This window comes from Triturus cristatus, chromosome 8 (assembly GCF_964204655.1).
Source record: "Triturus cristatus chromosome 8, aTriCri1.1, whole genome shotgun sequence".
Lineage (NCBI taxonomy): Eukaryota > Metazoa > Chordata > Amphibia > Caudata > Salamandridae > Triturus > Triturus cristatus.
In genome coordinates, this window is record NC_140591.1 from 238,888,430 (window position 1) to 238,915,020 (window position 26,591).

The 26,591-nt window shown below is 41.8% G+C and overlaps 1 protein-coding gene across 4 annotated transcripts in view; it reads left to right on the forward strand.

Annotated features, from left to right (window-relative positions):
* The window catches only part of CNTN5 (contactin 5), a 3,369,946-nt gene that overhangs the window by 2,145,463 nt on the left and 1,197,892 nt on the right, over window positions 1-26,591 (forward strand). For all 4 annotated transcript variants that reach the window (XM_085621430.1, XM_085621433.1, XM_085621431.1 and 1 more), the window contains one exon: window positions 7,393-7,516. In XM_085621430.1, the coding sequence (XP_085477556.1) occupies window positions 7,393-7,516 (124 nt within the window). The remainder of the gene's footprint in view (window positions 1-7,392; window positions 7,517-26,591) is intronic.

The window sequence follows — 26,591 nt, forward strand, 5'->3', positions numbered from 1 at the left end:
TGTTGTAAGTCAGTCACTTAAAGATGCAGGGCGATCTTCAGTTTTGCAATGTTCGTATTGTAGATTTCTGCCTCCAATTTGCTTCAAATTTGTCCAGATTTCTGAAAGTTTCCAAAATCCATGGAAGTGCACATCCAAAGCAGCTCAAATCGTAGATAGTTGTACATACTTCTCTTTCACAGCGCAGATATATTTATTTTAACATAAAATATGTATTCACAAGGAAATTATTGTCCCTGTAGTGACACCACTCCTTCTACACCCCAACAAATATGAGGCACATTCTCTTCTTATACTCAACATGGGAGTGTCATTAGAGTATGTGCAGAGAGGGAATGGTCATGCAATATTTATGAATACCCACAAACACTTCATGTGTTATATGCATTTGATCCTCGCAACCTCCTTTCCTAGCGCAAAACATATCATGGCGGTCTGCTATGGGATGTATACTTTACATTACTAAAGTACCACTAATGCTGGTTCTTCTGAATCTGGATATGGAATTTATATGTATATATGTATCATTTACACTTTCTATTGCACAAATTATTTTGTGATTCAGGCCCATTGTGTATTGTGTTGCAACTAAACATTGAAAAGCATTACGAGGAATTGTTCAAGATTTCTCCAAATCAACAGTCATGTGCAATACAAGGGCATTCAATGACTCTTTCAGCAATATCTGCAGTTACTCTTAGCATGAGGCCCATTTAGCAAATTTATGATGTAAATAATCTCTTCTGAAATCTGAGAGTTATAATTTAATACACTAAGTGCGTGTCTGCATGAACTGAATCTTCTTTGAAATGTCGCTGTCTGCAGAGCGCAGACACCAGCGCTCCATTCAAAGCTGATTATATAGTATTAATATTTTTAGGTTAATTGAAAGGCCTTGAAGTGCGAGCTTTTTTTGTTACTGCAGTGAAAGTGAAGGAAAACCATTGCACCCGCAGCAGTCACAGTAAAGTAGCTTTTGTTCAACAACATTTTGATTTAATAAAAAGCCCCTACAGTGTGCATTATAACAAGTCACATGAATGGTGACTGTACGTTTCACTTTAGCTTCAGAAGAATAACTACAATGCATTACGCTTGAAACCGATACCCCTAATCTGCATTCATGTGCCAACGCTGGCATTATTATAGGACCCAATTATTCGCAAAAAATCATACATTTATTCTTGTTTTTTTTTTTTTATTTGCACGTATGGAGTTAATTAAAGATGTTCTTGAAACTTCATGAAATCCCAGTTATACTCCCAGAAGCTGCTGCAAACGTATTTATCCAGAAGTACTCGCAATAATAAGCATTTATGAATAAATATTGTATGTTTACACATGCCTCAATACTCAGAAAAAGTGCATTTGCGCTTCAATAAACGTACTTTATTTCCTCTATGGGAAAATATTTTCTCTGTATAAAAACCTTTTGACTGCACCCCATCAACTTTGGGGGAGTTCACTCAGATCCTTCCTTGACACTCATTTACCACTGCACATAACCGTAGTAAATTTATAGTCACATGCAAGGTGGGGCAATACCAAAAAAGGTTTGTGAATACGAAGTAAATCACAGGTTTGTAGGTATTCACCACTTTTTTTGGGCGACACCGCTCTGTACTGCCCACTCCCGCCCCGGTGATGAGATTTACTTGCACATAAAACTACAGTATAGTGGTATAAGCTTACTTGTAAATTAACCCATCTGGGTGCATGTTACATTTTGGGAGTACCTACCACAAATTTAAACTTCAAATTCAAACCATTTGCCATCCTAAATCTTACCAGTATTAGCCAATAAAGTTTTAAAATTGGGCCAATAGTGGGTATGTAGGCTACGGTGTTTAGGGGATGAAAGCAAATGAAGCATTGCGCATTGGCTGAGATTGGGTATATGTGGCTTGATTCACATTTGCTGTATGCGCCTCAACGACAGTTGTGTTTGCAAAAACTTAAATTTTTGCAAACTCTTCAAATACTGATTCACCGATTTAGGATGTGCAAATTCATGAAACCACAAATTCCACTTGCTTTGGTTTAAAAACCCTCTAATATTAAGGATATTCTGCAGTAGCCAACATACATAGACAGAGACATGCAGACACTCTTAAATCAAAGCCTGTGGGTAGATAAAAAATATTCCATGGCCATTACCATCCTTACAATTCACATACTGTGTTCGTCTATTTATTCCAGCTAGGGTATAGAATGATGTCCCCTACTTATCAGGGCTGACTAAACCATGATGCAATTTAGAAAACAGCAGAAGACTCACTCCTTTAAAGAACACTACCTCATAATTTCAAGAACATTCCTCTTTTTGTATGATCACCTGCATCTTTCGCAGACTGCTATTTCTATTTCTTCAATTCTGCTGACTGGTGCACTGCTGTCCACTCCAAAGTGTATGTGCTCTGACCTCTATAATGCCACAATATACTAATCCCCAATTGCTATATTTAAATTTCTTGTAAATCCATTGAATATGGTGCAGGGAAAATCCATCAATGACATTGAAAATGTAATGTCACCTGTGAATTACAGCGCCTATTATGGTATCCACTAGACTGACCAGGAAAAACATGGTGTTGGGCCTATATTTCAAGCCTGGCCCCTGTGCTCTTTTAACCTGCCTGGTAACCTGTAAAATAACTCTTTTTGACAAGAAAGAAATCATACTTTTAAATAATAAATATGTTCCCTAAGTAGGCCGTGTAGCTCCCAAGGTAGGCTGCCTAGTTTTTAAAAGAGAACATGTAAGAATTTTATGTTTTCTTGTTCCCATAGTGATTAGCCCCTAAAAGCTATTTTGTCTGTAAATGTCAGTATCTGATCCTATGAGAAAAAACATAAGCTAGAATTGTTGGAAATCAGGACTTGTTTATAATAGCCCTGCATCTTTTGCCCCATTTGAGACCCCTGGATGCTGGTCCAGGGCCCAGGGCCAGTGCTATGTTGAAAACATAAGTGAAAACACCCACATGCATTAGGGTACACTTACAACTGGCATGACCTACCCTATAAGTCCCTGGTAAATAATAGGGCATGGGATTAAAATTACCTATAAATCCCTATTGTATAGTGGGGCATGGCAGTTTAGAGGCCACCAGCCCTTTCTGCACTTGCGCCTGAGGTCATTTTAAAAGCAGCCCCATGTTGCTGCAATGCTCTCAAAAGTACATTCACTGCAAACTCGACTTTGGTGTTGGGGGCACTGAAAAAGTAATAATCTACAATATTTCTACACATTAGGTACCCCTAGCATCTCCGCTAGGTGTCCTGGTGTGGGGGACAGGTAATTATAAGGAGGGCCCTTAGAAAAGATGGTTTATATGCCCTGGGGATAGGGTAATTGACAATTTCACTTTCCCCATTGTAGTAAAGTGCCTCCCAAATCAGCCTTGGTACCAGGAGCACTGTGGAATATGGATCTACATAATTGTTGCGCATTTAGAACCCCCAAGATCTTCCCAAGGTGTCCCCGGGGCGGGGGGTGCTGTAACTACAAAAAGGCCACTCATAAAAGATGTGTTATATGTCCTGGTGTTGGAGAAATTCAACATTTAATTTTCCCCATTGTAGCTCCCCAGCTACTAGGAAAAAATTGTTATAGTTTATGAACGCATAAATATTGCTAGGAATTGAATAAATATCATTGAATGATTTAGGATAATGGTATTGATAAATCCAACAACATGTCGTTGTTGAATTTATCCTAAAATAAACAGAAAATAAGTTATAAGGTATTCTGGTCTGTAAGCCAAAATGCGGCCTTCCTGAGGTCTTGCTTGATTGGTCAAAGTTAACAGGATTAGCCAGAGTATGCCATACTTTAAAGAAAGTGGTCATGCTCTGGGGTGTTGCCTTGCATCTCATTGGACAGGAGTGCTCTCCTGCTTGACCCCAGAAAAACACTGAATAAATGTGTGAGAGGTGCAGAGCCTCTCAGATCTGTTGCTTGAAACTCTGAGAAGAAGGATTGCCGTGTTGGAACCTGGATTTACACAACCAGGCCCTGCTGCATTTTCTGGAACCACAGCCCTGTGGATGTACCTTGCTTCTGAAGGAATAAAGAGTTGACTCCCTGCAAGCTACAGGTTAACAGAGCTCACCTGCATCATCACCATCAAGAGTCTATTGTGTGGAGTGGGATTTTGTCCAGGTGCATTGTGGGAATTGTGGTCCCAAACTTTCAAGGACCATTTTGGAGCTTCCAGACCCTTGGATAGTGTTTTGGACTCGTTTGACCCTCAATAGGAACTTCAGGAAGAAGTTTCAGAACTTTGGATCTACTTTGGAAAATAGCTCCATAAGGTGACCGACTCAACTGCTAGAGTCAAGCCGGCCTCCTTCAACAGCGACCCGGCCTGGATTCCAAGTTCATCCAGCTGAAGAGTTATAACTTCCAGAGTTTGACTGGGAGGCCCCACAAGGTCAAACCGGTGAATCTTCATCAAATCTGGACTGGTGAAGAGCATCTGGAGACCCTGGTGGAAAAATCTCCACAAAAGTTCTAAGTGCAAAGGTAAAAGTTTGACCGGGGCCTCTCCTGCTCAGTGTATCTGCGCAGGGCTCCATTGCAGTCGGCCTGAAAATGTGACCTCGTCCTGGTTAAGCGCAACCAGATGCCCCAGTTTGATGCTATAGGTTTCTAAGTGCTAGAAATTGTTAAATATTTAAAAATTCATATCTGTGGTTCCCTGAATTAGATTTTTCATATTTTGGTGTGATCTTAAAGATCAACATATTCTAATTTTTTTATAAATTGGTATTGGATTTGTATAGTGTGTTGTGTCTTAATTATTTACTGAATTGATGTTTTTAAATGCTTTACATACCGGTCTCCTAAGTTAAGCCTGCCTCCTCGCCGCCAAGCTACCTTGGGTGGAGAATAGGAATAATTAACTGAGACCTATACTGAGCCCTAGACTGGGATAGTGGCCATATTGCCAGTGGTAGATGCATATTTACAACTACTAATAACCCACTTTTCAACACTAATAAAATGCTATTTTAGCTATCTTGGGTTCCGGATAGCCTAGAGAAGTATTTCAACCACTGTTTTTAATATTTACTAAAAATCCTGTTCTATGGTGCATTTGCATTTTTGATAAAGACACATGAAAAGTAACTTTTAAACAAGTAGATTTTGCCTGCCTGATACTCCAGTAGGTTAATTAATTCACATTAACCTGTCCGCAACTGCCCTTTGTCAGCCTTTCCCCTTAATGATGGGTGTAAACTGCTCCCAGAGCCGAAACAATGGCCTAGGCCTTTTGACAGGAAGACCTGGGTGTGGAGTATTTAACTCCTCTCAGCTCATGAAGGACAGTTGAGACCGTTAAGAAATGTCATTAACTTGGAAGGGACCAGGGAATGGCTTGTCCATTTACAGTTAAGTGTAAAGGAAGACTAGGAGAAAATAAGCCATTTGATCCCACGGCACAATGTGATGTTCTGCCACCATTCCATTGGAAGTGGGAGCTGGTCTTGATTACCATTATGGTGTGGTTGAGGGCTGCTTATTTTCCTAGACACACTTCAGACTGGGCCGCCCGAAGGGTTCTGCCATGTTGGATTCTCCTTGGAATAGTCCACTGTATGATAGGAGTGAAACAAGTCAAACAGGATGTGTTGAAAAAGAGGAACGCCTTGCCTATTAGAACGTTGTGACCATTGGTTACAGTCCCCTCTACCCGCTAACTACTGAATCCTACAAAAGTGGCACACCTCACCCCAGCTCATAAGAACACATCTGGACCTTTGGATGAACAGGAGAGGATGAAACCTGCTGCCTATGACCTGTGTGAAGACCCAAAGGGCTGGACCTGCTCCCACTTGCACCCAGGACAAACGTGAACTCCAAGAATCAGTGGGCCCACCTCCTCAGTGGTTACAGGAACACAAGAAGATGCAAGAGACCTTTTTCCTGAAGTTCCTAGTTGACTAGGAGCAACTAGAACCTGCTGGTGGGCTGTGCTGAAGTGAATCGCAGACACTAAGTGCTGTTCCTTTGGTCCTGGGAGCCTTAAACGTGGCCAGGGGGAGCTGTTCTAGAAAGAATGAAAAGTTGGAAGGGATTCGATGGGACCTCGTGGCAAATGTGTCCAATTAAATTGGGACTTTGTTGGATATAGTTTCAGGCTTGCTCATCTCAAGGGGTTTGAGCTCTGTAAAAAACACCAGGTGCAAATATAGAAATCTTGACTGGGTGAAGGCGCAAAAATATCCGCCCCACACAAGGACTTTGTCAACTTTAAAACTTTAATTTGTCACACTTGGTGTTCTAACTGCCAAAACCAACGCTTTAAGCGATACCTCATGCAGCGGCTATCCGGCTTTGAGAGGACTTTGGCATATATATTCTTGCATCCTTGTCCTGCTGGAGGATTTTGACTTCCATTTCAGACACAAAATAGAAGGTAAGGTTTTTGACTGGGTCGAATGTGCTTAGTGTATCTGACCTGCGTTCTATTGCGTTCATTCTGAAATCACGCATAGGTCCCTGTCAACCGTAAGCAGTGCCTTCTGATTGGCAGCTTACTTTCTCTCTAAAAAATCATATATCCAGTTCCCCTTTTTGGAGTTTTGGTGTCATTTTACTCATTGTTTCTGTATTTTTATTGTATTAGGTTATGACTACTTTTTACCAGTTGTGTTGCTTAATAAATTACACTAATTCCTAAATTAACTCCATGTGCTCTGTGCCATAGCTGCAAGGGTGTTGAGTCAATGTTTAAATTATTAAAACTCTGTTTGACAAGTTTGTGACCTTATTCCTTGTGGTGGACTCACCTACACACTAATTAATAAGCTATTTTCTTACAGAGGATGTTCCATGCATTTTACAGTGCCACACAGCTAGACTACTATTTTCTCTGCGTAGTTTTATGTCAAATGCAAATCCTCTAAAACTCTAAACACCAAGTCCTTTCACTATAGAATATGTACCTGACAGTTCTAAAATTCTGATTATTCAGGTTCTTCGATTCAGGGAATGGAATTCAGAAATATAAATGTAATTTTGTACTTATAAGCTATACGCCTGTCTATAAAAAAGCCTTTATAAAAGGAGACTCGGACACTAATCAACTATGAACAACTCAAGAACAATGACACTCCCAATATTGGGCCAGGTTTTATAAATAATATTTAGTTTGTTTGCTACGGTACTCAGATGGGGCAATTTATCTGTATCTAAGAGCGAACTCCACTCAACACCATGTAACGGCTATTCTGAGCAAGAGAAACCTTATATGCCCATATAGCTTCCCATAGTGTTCCACTACAATTGCCAGTCGATTAAATACATTACAGAGAAATATGCTGAAATTGTTCTAATAAACTAGGAAAATGATCACGGTTATAAAATGTTGACTTATTTTTCAGAGAACGTTGAATATGGCCCTCAGTTCGTTCAAGAACCAGATGATGTAGTATTTCCAGCTAATTTTGGCGAAAAGAAAGTAACTCTCAACTGTGAGGCAAGAGGAAACCCTTCTCCAAACTACAGGTATTTTCATGAAGAAAATGTATTTTAAAACATAGGGAATCTCAGTCCAGGAGTATAATTGGAAGTAGCACATACCTATCTATATGAAGGGTTGAGGTATGCTGAACAAGAGCAATCTTCATGGTAAATATTAATGTTCAAGGTGTTGCAGGCACCGAGTCTTTTTAGCACATCAGCGAAGACACAAATCGCTTTCATATATGTATGAAGGACCCATATGAGCAATGTGAGTGAAAAGCTGAATCTGTGTTTTTAATTGTGTTTCCCCCAGGTGCAGACAGATAGATCACTGGTCCAAACTAGCAACGCAGAGTGGCCAGTCGACCCTAGCCCTGAAGAAGTTGCCGCTAATTTAATCAGGCAATGAAACATTTTGGTTTTAATGAGCAGACACACAGCACAGAATAAAGAATCATGCAGCCAGTGTAGTCTCGCTCGGTTTTAACTTGGATTGACGTGGGTCCTGATCAGACCCAGTCTTTCTCTTTTGGGTCGACATTCTTATTTTTGAACACAGACACAAATTAGAATATAAGTTTCACTAGGCACCAGTTTTTGGGATTGACTTGAGGCTTTCTGATTTATTCCTTTTTTTCCTTTCTGGGCGGCAGTTGCCTATGATGAGAACGTGAGGTAGCAGGCGAGTACCTGTCTGCGTATCCTCGTTGGTGGTACTTCCGTGAGGCACTGTCAGTCCCTTCCCACCTTTTTTCTATCTCTGTGGTTTTTGAATAGATACCATAAATATTTGGTTCTGTCTGTCCTTTCTCTTCATACAAACTACTTGGGAGAGAGATTATCAGGGAAACACCTTCATACACACCTAGACACGTAGGAGTTTTTACTACAGAAGCGAGTGACATCAGACCCGGTTGTTGAACGGCAAGAATTGGCCGCACATGCAATATCAAATATAACAGCTTTGAATTTGCAAGGGATACTGATAAAAACGTGCTCACTTTGTTTACAAATTTTCACTGGGCAGGTCCTGTTTTGTGCATAGTTTATGAGTGGGGGCGACCTGCCTATTGACCCCCTTAGCTCCATATTGTTGAGAATCAACAAATGGTTCCCAGCTTTCAGGAACATGCAGAGCTGAATAAAAAAACTTTTTTTAAACCACAGTTTTGGCATTTTCCAAAGAGGTAGGCCCTTTTTCATATTTTTTGTGCTCTCAATTTACTTCCAGTTTGTGCTGGAAGCCAGGATGAAACCCATGGGTGATTCAGGAAAGCTGTAGATTGCTAGAAAGTGGATAACATTCCAAATTCAGAAAGGGCTCATATGTGTAGCTCCCTCATGGTTTTCCCAAATAAACTAACTGTTGAAATAAAGAAATATTGAAAATGAGTAGGTACAAAACAGCCATTTGTGACAATGTTTTTATTTGTAAGTTGTCACAATGGGTGATTTACATAAGCAATATATAATTACATCCACTAGACCCTTCTGGTTGCACCATAAAATGTTTTTTCATTGTGTGCCAGTATAGACCAATTCATTTTGTGAACTATGTAGATCGAAAAATGGGTATCAAGGAAAGCAATGTATTTCTGAAATGGACACAAGAAGTGGAGTTTAGAAGTGGTTATTTGTACATTTCTGAATTTGTGGGTAAGCGAACTAGCATATGATTTAGAGGATGTTTTCTTTTTTACACACTGGCTTACATTTGGAAAGCACAAATGCAGCAAAATCCAATTGATTATAGCAAATGTTCTACTAGTCAATGATCCCACATGTCTTCTGATAAAAATGGTAACTCACTTGTGTGGGTAGGCCTAGTGCCCGCAAACAAGGACGCATCACATTTTTTCACTGAAAACTGACCCTTTTTTTCCAATGTGGGTAGCTGTGAATTCTGGGCCTTAGCTCGGCCCACACCTAGGGAAACTTAGCAAACCTATACATGTTAGAAAAGTAGACACCTGGGGAAATTCTGGGTGCAGAGACCTGCAAGATTTTCACCAGGTCTTTGTATCCAGAATCCCTTGCAAACCTCAAACTTTGACTAAAAAACACATTTTCTTCACATTTATGATGGAAGGTTCTGGAATACAGCCACAAACTTCCTTCCACCCGGAATATTCTTGAGTTTCCCGATAAAAATGGTACCTCACTTGAGTGGGTAGGCCTAGTGCCTAAAACGCAATATGGATACTTCACATGTTTCCGCTCAAAACTGAGCCTTTTTTTTAAAAGTAGGTTGATGTGGATTTTGGGCCCAAACTCACCCGCCACCTAGGGAAACCTAGAAAACGTCAACATTTTTTAAAACAGACACCTGAGGTGATTTGCGTGGCTCCCACAAAGTCTTTTTTTCCAGAATTCCATTCAAACCTCAAACTTTGATTAAAAACCCTTGCGAGGGGACTCCCATTTACCTTGGTTTGGTCAGTTCCTGTCAGGGGCACTAGGCCCAACCACACAAGTGGTGCAGCATTTTATTGGCACAAGTGGGGCAATGCTGTGTGGTAGGAATTTTGTGGATTCCTGCAAATCTTAGAAGTGTGTGGTTTTCAGGGCAGTGTGGGTAAGACTACCTTGTGGGATCCATGCAAGGCACACCATCCATGCATTCCCCTGGTTATCTAGTTTTGAAAATTGTCTGTGATTGGTAGGTTTCCATGGTTGGCAGATGAGCAAGGCCTCAAATCCTGAAGCTACCCCTATTGCTGATCTCTACAGGTAGCGCTTTAGGGCCTTTTGTGTGAGGGTCTCTAAGCCCACCCACACTACTGAGGCACCATTTTATTGGGAGACTTGGGTGAATGCTGTGTGGTAGTAAATGTGTAGCTCCCCGCTGATTCCAGAAATTTTCTTCAAAGAAATGTGAGGAAAATATGTGTTTTTAGTCAAAGTTTGAGTTTTGCAGGTCATTGTGGTATATAAAACAGTGTGGAATCCAAGTGCAGCACACCACCCTAGACTACCCAGATGTCTAGTTTTTAGTTTTCAAAACTGTCTGAGTCTTTTGAGTGGAATACCTATCCACCCCCCAGGAGGGGCAGCAAGTCTATTGGGCTCCATCACAGGCTCCCCATAAAATATTGCATGAATGCAGTCTCTAGTGTCTAGTGGGCTTTCTGCCTGTGGGAGCAGATTGGGATGACCACCCCCATCTGCCCCAGTGGAAACGAAAGGCTACATGCTTTGCTTTTGGGGTGGGAACTTGGCCATGTCTGTGGTGGGCTGCCCTCACCCCTATATTTTATTAAAATAAGCTTTCCTTGGCATCTAGTGGGCTGTCTGCACCCCCGGGGGACAGATTGGGTTAATTACCCCATCTGCCCCATATTGGGTGCAGAAAGACTGATGCTCCATTTAGTTGGGGTGGGCCCATTGTAGGCAGTCCCCATGCTAATATTTACATAGAAGCAAGCTCTCCCTGGCTTTTAGTTGGCTCTCTGCCCTCCCGAGGGGGGCAGATCGGCGGTAAACACCCTATCCACAGAAAGACTAATGCCCCATTTAAATAGGAAGGGGGCTGTTAGAAATCAGGACCTGTTTGCAGTGTCCCCCCCCCCACTCTTTGCCCCATTCGAGACCTCCGGATGCTGATTTTCTGACTCTGAGACTCTGCTGGGAAGGCCCAGGGTCAGTGCTATGTTGAAAACACCCACTGTTAGGTTGAAACACACACATACATGAAGTGCCCTATATATTAAGGTACACTTATAATTGGCATGACCTACTCAATAAGTCCCTAGTAAATGATAAGGGAGGGGGATTCAAACTACCTTTAAGTCCCTAGTATATAACAGGACATGGCAAGCAGCCCTTTCTGTACTTGCAAGTGTGCACTGCTGAGAGCCTGAGGCTATTTTAAAAGCAGCCCTGTGTAGCAGCACTGCTTTTAAATGTGAATTGTGCCCAAACTCGACTTTGGTGGTAGGGGCACTTAAAGTGATAACCTACAATGTTTTGGCATATTACCCCTAGGTTTCCCAAGGATGGGGATCATCTACTTATAAGGAGAGCCTTTATAAAAGAGTTTTTGCTTCCACCATTGTAGTTAAGGGCTCGCCAAAATCGACTTTTGTGCTAGGAGCACTATGGAGTGAAAATCTACACTATCTTTGCATATTCAGGACCCCCTAAAGTCTCCCCTAGGTGTCTCAGGAGTGGAAAGTTATGTTGCTATAATTGGAGGCCTTATAAAGATGTTTTTATAGGCCTTGGTGTTGGAGAAATTGCACATTTCATTTTCCCCATTGTAGATCCCCAGCCACATAGGTTACCATGGCAATAGATTGTTAATGCAGAACTATCACTAGGAATTATTAAAATATCATTCAAGTACTGAGGAGAATGGTATTGATACATTCAACAGTATGAAATTGTTGAATTTATCCTAAAATACACAGAAAATAAATTATAAGACTTTCTTGTCCGCAAGCCAAAATTCAGCCTTACATGGACTTCCCTGATTGGTCAGAGTTAACTGACGTTTGTTGCTGTAGATAAATGGCATGAAGGTCATCCCATTTCCCTTCAAGTGGTTCATTTACCCCTGGACTCCTGCCCTTATGTGGGCATTTTTTTGGCCAGTGTTCTTTGTCTGGCACCCAATGTAACAGAGTACACATGGCAACTAAAAAGGAGGTGACACACTAGTTAAAATCTAATGTTAAGACAAACATTTGCTTTTTAATGAGATTGTTCTGACTCGTTGAGTGAGCTGGGTGGGGCCTCAGCAGGTGGGTCCCTATGCACAGAGTCCAGAAGAGTCTATAGGGATACTGTATCATTGTTCATTTTTGACTGCTTCCTATTGTGGGTGAGATAATGTTTCAAGCCAATACAGGCATGCTTTGGCCAGGCCCAATTAAATGACTGCAGTAGGCTACCTCAATAGCCATTTGGATCCTTCAGCGCCACAAAAAAATGTACGCAACAGGCTATTTTGTGGAAAATAACTGACAAAGAGATAACAGGATGGATTTGGGCTTTGAATGTGTTGATGTCATGCCTCTGGTCACACGTTTGTCCTACTATAGCCCCCATGGTTACACCAGTAATTACAGTAAAAGTTAGACCTGAGTTGCCTACGATTTCAAATATTAATAAAGGCCCATTTGCTGATAATGAGACAGAAGTCATTAGCAGAATCTGGTGGGCAGTGGACGGCAAGTTGTCAAGTGCAATTACATATCCTGTCCTCCGCCAGCTGGTTCAGGGCAGGTCGCTGTACAGGTTTTACCTTCTGAGCCCATGCTAAAACTGCCACATTGGAATATTGATGGCTTATCTTCAGCTGGAGGACTGGGTAACCCTTATTAGTAAGTACACTATAGTATTACTGCAGGAGACTTACTTACTGCATGATGTTCACTTTGATGGCTTTATGTGCTATAACTTGCGAACTTTACCAACTGCCTCGGGTCGGGTGAAAGGGGGCGTAGCTACTTGGTTTAAAGTTTAAATTAATTGTACTACCCAGATGATTAGTACAGAGGGGAGGAACTTGCAGGCCGTTGATCTGGGGGACTACATTTATGCTGTTACCTATACATTTTTAAAATGCTGAATTTTCAGTGAAAGATAATTGAAATGACTGTAGTTTATTTGCAACTGTTAGACAAAGTTGCCAATAGAAATATGTGTTTGAGGATTATGCTTAACCTTTTACTAGCAGGAGACTTCAATGCTCTGATGGGAGTTATAACATCGTCATATATTCTAAATGACCCTTTTTTGCAGTTTGAGCAGGTCACCCTCGTGACCTAGGATTTAAGGGGCCATATGTTATCACCCTATCTAGCATCTTATGACCTCCAGAGTGTTATGAACAAGCAACAACAGGTCGTGCCAAATTACTCGAGTAGAGGTTGCTCTTCTGTAAATTACTATATCCTTAAGTCCAGAAGTATACATAACTGTCTCCAACGGGGAAGTCTTGTCTAGCTTACACAGTGAACATAACCTCTTAACTGTAAGCATACCGAAAAAAGTATATAAGGATTCACAAAGCTCTGGGCAGCCTATATCAACCAAAGATTTTGGCCGTTGGCTTGTATGGCGGTCAGCGAATATGGATTCAACCTTAGCAAAATCATTGCTGGAAATTGGGATTTGATTAGCTTTTGCCTGTCTAGTGACAGTGACCCCCTCCCTACCATCAACAGCTTCTGCAAGCGGAATCTTAATATTACGGCTCTACTTACTACACCAGTTGGAAATCAAGCTGTCCGCAATCCATCGTGGTTCAATGGGGTATGTAGAGCAGCAAATGCTAGGCTTAGAAGGCAATTAAAATAATTACCCAGGAAAAGAGAAGCCATTTAGAAACTGCAGGAATGAATATAAGAGGACTCTTAAAAAGAAAATGGCCAATTTAAAGACTAAATGTTGGGACACGATGTAAGTCTGCAAACTAAAAGACACTCAGGCTTTCTGGAAGCTAGTCAATGCTAATCTTTCTCCAAATAGTTCATGGAATATTGTCCCTGAGGAGTGAAGAGATCACTTCAATAAAAGTCTATTGCTCTGGGAATTGTACATGTCCCTTTCAATGGAGATTCTTCAGTCCTTCCTTTAGAAATTTCATTTTCCCTGAAGAAGTGGTCAAGATCATAAACAACAGTCCCTCCCAAAAAAAGCCTGGGCCTGATGGGGTCCCCATGGATTTATACAAGTAAAATCCTGAGTTCTGGGCCCCATAACTAGCACATTTCATTAATTCTGTGTGTAAGATTGGAATTTCACGTTCCTCGTGTTTGTCAATGATTATGCCCGTATTTAAAAATGGGTATGTCCAGGAGCTGAAATGCTTTCGTCCCATCTATCTCTTCTCCACTGTTAAGATCATTGGTAGAATTATTCTGGATTGGCTGTCGCTTTGGGCCTCAGAGAACAATACCATGTCTATGGTTCAATATAGGTCCAAGAAAGGTCTAGGAACAACTGACCCATGCTTGAATTTGCTCCTCTTAGTGAGTAAATATACATAGGAAGAATATACTTTGCTCCATTATTGCATTTATGGATCTATCCAGCGCTTTTGACTGTGTTAATAGATCCAAACTGTGGGATATTTTGTCAGCTATGAGCCTAGAGAGGTTCTGAGATCGTTACCTTGTTGCTTCTGTGAGATTCGGGATTGGTGGGAAATCTACTGACACCTTCCCCCTATGAAGGGCGGCTATCAGGGATGTGTTTTGGCACCTATATTTTTTTTACTTTATATAAATGGGCTAGAATATTTACTTGTCAAAAAGAGCTTGGATGTTCTGGTCATTAATAAGAAACCCTTTCCTGTGCTTCTGTAAGCAGATGATGAGGTTTTACTTGCTATAACAGTGAATGGTCTGAGCTTTTTGATTACCTCCTTTGTAGACTATATAAAACATTTGAATCTGGAGACATTATTTCAAAACTTTCATCATGGTCTGTGGTTCCAAAATGTGTAAAAAAACACATATAACTATCAAGGATAGGACAATTGAGAAAGGAAACCAGTCCCCCTATTTAGGGTTAATGTTTGATAATTCCAGTACTTGGGCCCCCAAAATTGTGGACAGAAATATTGGTTCCTGCAAGCAGTTGAGTTGATCTTTTCCCTTGCTTTCTCCTTAGGGAAGAAGCCAGTAAGCCCTGTTTTGGAGATTTACTAGAGAACATGCATTCATATTTTAACATATGTTGTAGGTATATATGGGTCTAAGGTTGTGGGTGGTATTGAAGTCAAAGAGAACAGAGTGTGTTGTTTCATCCTGGGATTCACTCTAACAACTTTACACTTTGCTGTTCACCAAGAACTGGGTTGTAGTATGTTGAAGACCTGATTATTTAGCACCCCTGCAAATTGTGATTTTCAATCTGTTGCAATGAGTAGACTTTTTTTAAACAAAGAGATAATATTAGATTGCCTCTCTTGCGACTATGGGAACAAAATACCCTGGCTTAATTATGTCAAGGATATTACCACAGCCTTGGCTTCCTCTCCATCTTTGAGAGCCCAACTAAATGTAGCAAGAAGGAAAAATTATGGGTCTGTGAGTGTTTTATGTCTGATCAGAGGGCACAGATCGAAGGTAAAGAAATTATGAAGCCTTCTGTAAGATAATACTGTATGGTACAAAAAATGCTGGAGGTGGAGCATTACTTGGATGTGGTCCGGATATATGGGAACGGATGTTATTGACCCGTTTGAGGCTGGTATCTATTAGGCAGTTACTTTGTTTTCCTCAAGGACAATATGGGACATCCAGCGTATGCTCTTGAACATGTGATGAGGTTTCTCCCCAAACTTTTTTGTACTTTATTTTTTTCTGTACGTTTTATGAATCTTATACTAAAGGTTTTTTAAATGTCTCCCATACGCAAGTGCAATCTTACTAAGTATAGAGCAGTCTTGTTACATCTGCAACAACTTAATTGTTCAGAAGTCTGCTGAGCTGTGGGTCTTTTTTTTAAATCAGCTGTGTGTTTGCTTAATGCTATGATCTTTTAACCTGGTTGTATTTTTGGACAACTCATACGGACCTATTGAAATGAATTTTTCCTCCGTCTTTTGATTTGGTGGCAGATATTGTGTATATGAATTGATGATATTTGTTTATCATGGGTTTTATTAGACTTGAACCAACTAAACGTTTTGGTTTTTGTTTGATGTTTTTTATATTTATGTGTATGCATATCTAATGTTTTATGATCTGCTTTTTAAGTAATCGAATAAAGATGCATTGAATCCTAGACAATGAGGTTTTATCATTCTACTTCAGAACTGGGCTTGCCTTGACCAGCTGAAGGAATAGTTACCAAGATTCAATGAAAATTGGACTGTTTCATTCTTAATTACAATTGTGATCCCCTTATTCCTTTTGCATAATATGTATAATCAAGTCAAGTCAAAAAAGTCTTTATTGCGAATGTTTCACCATAAAAGACATGCTAATATATCAACAATACAAGTTAAAAAAATGTACAAATATATGTTGACCAATATACATAAAAATCATAAATAAGTTTACACTATTAAAAACTCTAGTAGTAAAAAGGTATTAAATGTGCAAAATTGCAATGACTTGATTAATTAAAACCTATATCGTAACAAGCTATACAGTATTGTGATCTAAATAGTTAGGGACTGATACACCGATTCAGTAAAAGCCATGCCCAACTAATATATTTAGCCACACCAATAATCACAAAACTTGAGGTATCTGTTTTCAATATTCTGCTACAATCAGTGCCGATCTTACTCCAAGTTTGCGGCATACGGGACGCAGCCACAACCTTCTTGGGCAGATATACTCTGGGCAAACATAGAGAAAATGATCTATAGATTCTGTCATATCCTCACAATGAGGACATTTATCATTGCCCGGGGTACTCTAGCTTTTTGTAAAAGAGCACAATGGTAAAGTGCCAATCCTAAATTGATGATAAAGTTTACGGTCCTGCTGTTTCGTAATTATATCCCAATATGCCTCAAGATACGGATCATCCTTGTTGGTCAAATATGCTATGGTCAATGGACCTCCAGTCATAGAAGCAAAACGCTTAGCTTTGACCCATTGCCAATATGAATCCCTAAAAATCTTTTTCGGGGGAAGACAGCCTTCTCAGGGTTGGACCACAGCTCACCCATTCCCATGTCAGTCAGGATGATTTTAATTTCGGACAGCCAACTGATTCTGTGGGAACCCCTGTGAGCTTTAACTTGTAACAATGCGTTGGCGTAAGTGGACAGTTCTGGTGTAGTCCAAAAACGTCGCCACAACGCCAGAGGTCTAAACCGCACCATATCCTCAACAGGGTGGCAACCTAGGTCATATAGAAGGGGTATACGAGGAGAAGATTGTGGTAGCCCTACAGCAGACCTAAGAAATTTATTTTGGGCCACCCTCAGGGAATCCAGTTTACTAAACCCCCATATTTCTGCACCATACATGACCGCTGGTAGTATTTTGGATCCATAAATTTTAATCAAGGGAGCCATACGTTTAGTTAACCTCTTCCATGCGGCGCCGATTCCCGCTCAGCGCTGACCGTTTCTTGCGCGGGCGTGGTCATGACGGAACGGTTCCGTCATGAGCACAGCTCAACCGACGCTCATGACGGAACCGTTCCGTCATGAGCCCCGAAAAGGTTAACGAAAGCCTATGTTCCCTAAGCAGTGCACCACCTAGTTGGATATGTTTGAGGGTATAGTGGTCAATCTGGGGCTTCCAACTAAGGTTATCGGAAAAGGTGACCCCCAAATAAGTAAAGGTGGAAGTCTGTTCTAATGTTGCTCCTCCCATTACGACCCTGGCCTTTACAGGTTTGGCTCCACGTAAAACCATAAATTTGGTCTTCCCCACATTAACCTCAAGCTCATGGTCGCGGCAAAACAACTCAAAACGGGTCAGTGCTAACTGAAGCCCCTGACGCGTTTTAGAAATTAGGAGAGTATCGTCCGCGAACATGAGCAAGGGTACCTTAATACCAGCTATGGTGGGTGCGTCTGTCGGGAAATTTAAGAAGTAATTAATTACTCCATTAATAAACACCGAAAACAGGGTGGGGGCCAGTACACATCCTTGTCTTACCCCCTTTGACACCTCAAATCTAGATGACACCTCTCCTGGTTTCCCCCATCTAACCTGTGCAAATGTAGCTTCGTGTAGTCTAATCAACAACCTCAATAATTCGAGTGGCATGGCCAACGCCCGTAGAACTTCCCACAGTTTGAGTCTTGGGACGGAATCAAATGCAGACTTAAGGTCCACAAAGGCGGCAAAAAGCAAGCCACCTCCAAGGAGTACTTCTTTCCAATATAATAAGGTGAACCTAAAAGCCTGGTCAATGGTTCCGACATTTGAGCGAAAGCCCGCCTGTAGAGGTGTTAAAATGTCAAATTCGGAGATCCAGCTCTGAATACGGCCCAATAGGAGGCGAGCTATGATTTTTTGGACTGCATCAATAAGACTGATAGGGCGGTAATTGGCCGGGGCAGAGCGATCGCCTTTCTTAAATATTGGCAATATCTCTGCCCCAAACCAAGTATCCGGGATTGACGCTCCACCAGCCAGGCCGTTAGCAAGAATGGTCAGGTAGGGTGTCCAAAGGTCCTGGTCCTGCTTAAAAAGATCAGCAGGAATACAGTCAGGACCCGGGGCTTTGGCACTAGGAAGAGGTTTCAAAATTGTCTTCACTTCGCTGGGGACAAACCGTAACTCTTCTAAGACCGCATCAAGCTGCAGAACTCTTACTGGGCTCCCACTGGCCTTAAACTGATTTTCAAAAAAGGTGACCCATTGAGCGAGCTCAACATGATTTGCCGGAGTCATATCCTGTGGATTCCTGCCCCATTTGAGGAGGTACCAAAATTGGCACATGTTCCTACCCTCGCAGGCCTCATATAGCTCAGTCCAGCGGTTTTCATCCCAGTTCTTCTTAGCTTTTAATTGAGCAGATTTATACGCAGATCTACAGCTTCTTATACTTTCTGGTAACCTAGATTTGATAGCCAGTAAAAGGCCTTTACGAGATTCTTTACAGCGTTCATCAAACCAAGAATTATCCCGCAGGGGTTTAGATTTACCATTGACAGGGATACACTTAACAAAGAAGGATTTATAACCCGCAAATAAATCTCTATGGATATCCGGAATGCTACGTTTAACTCCTTGTATAATCAGATATAACCAGAATACCATCTGGGAGCAAATAACAATAGGTGTTCCAAACTGAAATGCTCTTTGGCTTGTAGTCTTCCATTTAACTGGCATATTCAAATCCTGCAGTGGAGTTTATGGATGGGTGTGAAGGTATGGCTCAAAAAGCAAATAGTGGATCTTAAGTGACACACCCAACATATGCTAATTTGTACAGTATTTTAAAGTGACTGCTCATCCTGACACTAGGATTGCAGCTTTCAAAGCATGATTGTAGTCATCCTCGTTCTAATATTTTCCAAGTTATTTCACACAATCATTTTACAAGGAGGATGTATGAACCTCATTTTTCTTAATTTCAGCGCAATATTAATGAGAGGGCTGCCAGTAGAGTTAATTCAAAGAATTTCTGACCTGATCAAAAACTACAAAAGACCAGAAACCCCTGAAAAGGTCAACTTATGAGACAACTTACCTGTAATAAAGGGAGGATTACACATTTAAAAACACTGGCCTTTCTGCCACATTGTCAAGTGTTACTGTCTTCTCCAACTCGGATAACAACATGAGTGACAGGCAATAAGCAAAAAAGAAGGAAAGGGATGTGGAGAGTTGTTCCCCCCACAGTATACCTTTATGCCTGTCTCACCATAATTCTAGGGGTGGCTACATACCTACAGCTGTCCTCCACAGGTTCCACCGTCAAAGGTTTTGCATGGATGTACAAGAATAGGCCTTTTTTAGTGATAGGAAGAGGCTATGGAAGTGGAAGAAGAAAATATCAGAGGGTCACATGGGTAGAGAACGACCCACAACAGGTTACCCCAAATGAATAGGACCCATCCCAGGGGACCTGCAAATTCTAAGTATCGGCAAACACATTGTCAATATGGCAGCGAAAAAGTAGTTACTGAAACACAGAGGAGGGTTATGAACAACGGCCTCAGATTTGCGAACACTCCTAAATGGAATATGTTCAATCTCAGAGCTGAGTTCTCAGAATTTCTTAGAAAGACCTGACTAGAGGTTTTCTTTGCCAACACCCACACCAACATTGACACAGAGAGGAATATGGTTCTAGCACCAAAATCAATTTTTACTCCACCTGCTTGCGAAGTGCCACCAGAGGTCCTAGCCTTTGAAAAGGCAATCAATATGAAAATAGAAATGCTCAATACCAATAGAAAGACTGTCTTTTATAACATCCCAAAGATGAAAGAGAGGATCTTGTTGAAGTATAGAATGACAATTTAATTATAATCAAATCAACCCATAAGGGTGAGGCAATTGTTCTCCCACCCAGAGAAATGTACAGGGAGAATGAAGTTATTGAATAACTAAAGGAACAATAAAAGATAAATGAAAGATCCTACTTTGGAACTCATGGAGGAAGTTACATTTCTGGTTGGTAGGGGGACTGATAACTACCTGATCATGAAACATGAGGCAGAGTTTTTGATGGGAATGTCTACCCTGAATACAATTGATATTTGATACTGTTACTTAGTGAGGGTCAGGAAAAACATCCTAGGACTTGATGGGGTGCAGATTTGTGCATCTGCTGGTGTGGCTTTATGCTGCATGACCCTTGGTTGGAGTGCTTCTACTGGAGACTTCAACAGCTGACACCTTTTTAATTTCACTTTTTCGAAATACTCCTTAGTTTAGGGATGCCCCTTTAAGTAGTGTAGGGAAAGATAGTTTGTTCATGCTTATCTTGGAGAATCATTTAATGCATTTTAATACTCAAATTTTTTTTCCTGATCATCATAGAGTTAGTCATCTGCTTTGTAGTTTATATGGGTGAATCTCTTCAGGAGACTTGGACTCATTTTGGTCGTTCTGTATTTCTACATGATCATGTTGGGGCTGGGCTATATCAATTTGTTTCTAAATTTATAATTATACCCTACTAAACTCAGATTTAGTTGTTGGGTGGATTATTGTGTGACCAAATTAGGTACCTTGTATTAAGATTTAACTATGATTGTTTTCTCCCTTTTACCTCTTAAGCTGCTACCAAGACCATCGGACTGGAGATAAATGTTTAGGTGGGCCCAGCTCTTGCATCAGCATAAGGCAAGCCGTTCTTTAATTATGAAGGGTTCACTGTCCCGATCCTCTAAATCTGGCTGAAATTTAGACCACAACATCTATGAATCCCAGACACTGACTCACACGTACTCGTATTGTGTCAAGGGGGAGCTCCAGATGCCTTAGAAAGAATGAAAGTATTTAGGGGCGGCTTAGTAGGTTAATCAACACCTCTTGATGACATGAGTGTAGGGCCCAATGGGCAGCTGCTGCTCCTCGAGCGAGGCTTTGTGAATATCTTGAGAAAGATGTAGTTTAAAACTTTTACAAGTAATCATCAGGTAAGAGGCTGATGAGTGCCACTATTTTGTGAATCAGAGGTTCTGATAAGCACATAAACTACAGATTGAATCTAAAAGGTGCTATCGCCCCATGGTTTGGCATTCAGCAACGCTTATGCATCTTACTGTCACCAATGAAGCTCAGTATACAAATCACTAGAAAGTGCAAATGATCACTTTTTTATTTTCCTTATTAATAAGTTTTTCATTTGCAATAGAATTGTGAGTGTAGTTGTGTTCTTTTCATGAACAGATGAGTGTCTGGTTGCATTTTGCTACTTATTAACAATCATCATAGCCAAAAAGTCACAATGATATTCCATGAGCTATCTATCTATCTATCTATCTATCTATCTATCTATCTATCTATCTATCTATCTATCTATCTATCTATCTATCTATCTATCTATCTATCTATCTATCTATCTATCTATCTATCTATCTATCTATCTATCTATCTATCTATCTATCTATCTATCTATCTATCTATCTATCTATCTATCTTCACTGAAAACAACAAAGTTTAAGGGACTTTATAATTTGGTGAAAATGTTACTAAAAACGTATCTTTTGAAACTTACAAAACCATTGAAATCCACCATTTCTTGTTATCTCAAGTAACTATAAGTTGTGTCCTAAAGCAACTATAACTCATGCATGGGAATTTCTATTTTTTTAACGTAAAGTAAGATGGCCATCATCTTGTGTGGCCTGCAGCCAGGCCCAGCTCCCAACCCTGTTGGCACCCAGGTGCAGGCGATGGTACCTCCCCATCAACTGCTATGCAAGGCTATTTCATGTAACAATATATAGGGTGTCATTTTCAGTAAGGCAGACCTGCTGGCTTTGTCAAAGAGTCAGAACACCAAAATATAAAAAGCGGCAGGCCTATTAGCTATATCAAAGGGTCAGCACATCAACATAGCATACCTATTGGCTTTGTCATTAACAATAATCAAATATATATTTTATTAATTCACACATTGCAATGTTTAAGTTAGTGATTGTCACAAAATATTTTCAGTGAAACATTTTTTTAAGAAACATCAGCATAGCTATATCTTTTAAAATATTTTTCAGTCTACAAAGTGCAGTTATGGAGCTAACCACAAGGTGTCCCTGCACGCCAACTGAAGAGCATTCAGCTCCAGCTTGTGGTGCCTTTAATATGATGTAATGCTACCTGGGGGTTATGTATCAAATGGCCTAGCATACCTACTGTATTTTTTAATGTTGCTGGGGGCTGCTGCATCCCTGCAGCCCTCCACAACATAAAAATTGCTTAGTGCTGCCTCTTCAAGAGGCACCATCAGAATCTAAGAATATAAATAAAAAACCCTTGTTGGATATTTTCTCACACACCTTCTTTGGAGCAGTGACTAATACATGTGAGTTGGCTGTTAATTGTACTGTGAGTGCACTTGTGCTCACCTGGGGCACCAACACCTTTTGTGAAATGTTGGAGGCTGCAGGGTGAGGCCCAGGGCCCTTGCAGCCCCTAATGGATCCCCAGCCAGCACCCGTTGTGGGTGCGGCAGGAGCCGTCTCCATTGCTTTTCTCCCACCTGGGCAGGGGAATCTTTTTTCTCTACTCCCACCGGACAGAAGTAAAGCTGTGTTCCATACCCAGGCAGGGAACAGAGGGTCCATTGGGATGTGGTGCCTGGGACTTTGCTGTTTTCGGGCCCTGGGACAAGGAATCCCTGTGCCCTTGTACAGCTGGGAGAGGTGAGCCTAATGCCTCCTCCCCAAAAAAAAAACAGCCCAGGGGAATAGGGTCCCAGGGGACTCATTGAGGCTCATTGAAGGGGGCCAAATGTCCATTCTCCAAAAACATGAATTCAGCCCAAGGATGGGGTCCTCAGGACCTTACAGAGACTCAAGCAGGAGGGCCACACACCTCCCCCATAATAAGGTAATTGGCCCGAGAAATAAGATCTCCAAGGCCTAGTAAATTTGCATGCCTGCTTCACGTTTAAAATATTATGTATACCGCCCCTCCATCCCTGACTTACCAGGGTGGGGGTGTAAAACTGGAAAGGGTAGGAGCCCACCCTTTATTTTGGATAGGACCGCAAATGTGCAGATCCACTGTCACTTCAAAAAGAATTACCGGATTTGCCTCCAGGGAGGTCTCTCTGGGGCGGCCCCCCTAACTTAGGAGGGCAGGGTATCCCTACTCTGCCCCTTCATTATGTTTTTTTTATTACTCCTTCCAAGGGCTGGGGACTATGTCCCTGAGTCCCAAAATGGTTAGCACCACATCTCTGCGTTGTAGTTAGGTTCAGATTTTGCACACACAAAACCATTGAAATTCAGCTGTTATAATAACCTGAGCAAGCTATAACTTATGTCCCCGCAATACACTGCTTATGACCTCACATATTACATCACTCATGACCGGGTCAGTGAAATCACTGATGACATCTCAAATGACATCACTAATGAAATCATCAACAGAACCACTCACATGCCTACTCACATACCCATTCACTCACCCATACAGCCATTCACTAACTTTTACAGCTAGTAGCAGAGCAACTCACTCACTCATACAGCCACTCACACCCATTCACTCACCAACACAACCACTTACATATCCATTCACACATCTATACAATCACCCACACACCCACCCACTCACTTGCCAACCTATACAGCCACTTACACATACACTTATTGTGCAATATAGCCACTCTCACACCCGCTCACTTACCCATACACCCACTCAAATAGCCAAATACTCAGACATACACCCACTTACACACACAGTCACTCAACCATAGAGCCATTCCCATAGCCACTGAGTCATCAATACAGCAACTGACACTCAGCCACCCACAAAATCACTCGCACAGACACTCACCCATCCATACAGTCACTCACACACCAACATATTCACCAATACAACTAATCACATACACATACACCCACTCAGTCAGCCACTCACACACAGATTCAGACAGTCAAACAGCCACTCAGGTGACATAGGCTAGAATTAGTATCACTCACTAGTACAGAAAAAATAGTAATGTAACTTATATAGTGGCTTATTATGTTTTGCATTTTCTGCTTGTTTTTCTGTCCTCTGTTTTGTCTTTTTCTGCTTGTTTCTTCCCTCCTTCCGCTGTTTCCCAACTCCCGCTATTTTCCCCCTCCCACCAACCAGTGCCCTCCCAAAGGACCTATTTAATGGAGGTCACAGCATGAACCCATTGAGCAGGTCCTCATGTCAGCTCACCCTGTGACAGTTCTCCTGTCAAGCTTGCCCACAGTACTCTACCCTCTGCTGTTTGTCTAACTGCTGCCCTCTGTTGGTGCCTCCTCTGCTCGTTTCTTGCTCTCTTTTGCCTTTTATGCTCATTTTTCTGCCCTCTGTTTTGCCTTTTCGGCTCTCTTTTCTGCCCTCTGTTTTGCCTTTTTCTGCTTGTTTTTCTGTCCTCTGCTTTGCCTTTCCTGCTTGTTTTTATGCCCTCTCTTTTGCCTTTTCTGCTCATCTTTTTGCCCTCCGCTTTGCCTTTTCTGCTAATTTTTCTGCCCTCTGTTTTGGCTTTTTCTCTTTTTTTCTTCCCTCTTCCCACAGTTTCCTCCTTCCGCTGTTTCCTTCCTCCTGCAACCCAGTGCCCCACTTTCACTCAGGACTTACATAATGGAGGCTGATGCACGACCCCATTGTGCAGGTCCTCATGTCCGTTCCCCCTGCAACAGTTCTCCTGTTCAGCTTGCCCACCGTCCGCTACCCTCTGCTGCCTATCTATCTACTGCTCTCTGTTTTTGCCTCCTCTTTTCATTTCTTGCTCTGTTTTGCCTTTTCTGCTCATTTTTCTGCCATTTGTTTTGCCTTTTTCTGCTCGTTTTTCTGCCCTCTGCTTTGCCTTTCCTGCTAGTCTTTCTGCACTCCGTTTTGCTTATTCTGCATGTTTTTCTGCCCTCTGTTTTGCCTTTTTCAGCTTTTTTCTTCCCTCTTCCTGACGTTTCCTTCCTCCTGCCACCCAGCACCCCGCCCTCCCCCAGGACCTACTTAATGAATGCCGCAGTGCAACCTCATTGAGAAGGTCCTTGTGCCAACTCCCCCCTGCGACAGTTCTCCTGTCCAGCTTGCCCACAGTCCACTAACCTTTAGGGTATGAGTTATAGTTAGTTGAGATGATTTTAACTGTTAAATTTCAGTGGTTTAGTTTTTTTCAGTGAATTTCTAAGGCTTTTTTATTGTGAAGTTAGATATTCTTACAATTCCTAAGTATAACATCACTTTAACCTTTTTCAGTGAATTACTAGAGGTAAAATGTTTTTCGTATTGCAAAGTGGGGTGGCTGAATGCAGGGTGAGGTCTGGCATTGTCGGTTGTGTCGCCCCATCAAGCTTGCTTGCTTCCCCTACCCTCTATCCTCCTTGCCTTCCATTGTCCAAGTCCATACCCTTTCCCCCTCGTCCACACTTGTGTGGCCTTTGTTCTGCCACTGCCCTTCCCACCTGCCCTGCACAGTTAGCTTGCTGTGCCTATCCACCTCGTTCCTGCCCTCTGTTTTCCACATTCATGCAACTGCCCCCTCTCTCCAGCCCTGCATGGTCTGATGTGCAGCCACTGCCAACCACTTAGCTTGATGTCCCTTGAGGTCCCTGCCCACTTCTCCTGCCCTATGTTGCCTCAAACTTTGCTCCTATCATTGCCCTCCTTCTTACCCCCGATGTCTGTGTGCATGTCCCAGCTCGCTCCCTTTACCCCAGCATGTTCCATGGATATTCCTTAGCCCCTCCTGTCTATTTGCAGTGTTCTGTTAAGCTGCCACTGCCGTTCCCACCTCCATAACATGATCAGATGGCTGCCGCCTGTCCCTGCCCCTCCACCCTGCTTTCCATTGCCCGAGTTCCATGCCCCTATCCCCTCCCTCCTGACCTCCATGGCCAATTTTTCTGCCTTTCTCTTCTGCCCTCCATGCTTTGTTGTGCTGCAATTGCTCCTACTGTCCACCCAGTGTGGTCTGTTTTGCTGCCACTGCCCATCCACCCTGTCCAGTATGGTCAACTTGCTGCCTCTGCCCCTCCTCCCTGCCCTCAGTTGTCGAATCCATACCCCTGACCTCTGTCTCCCCA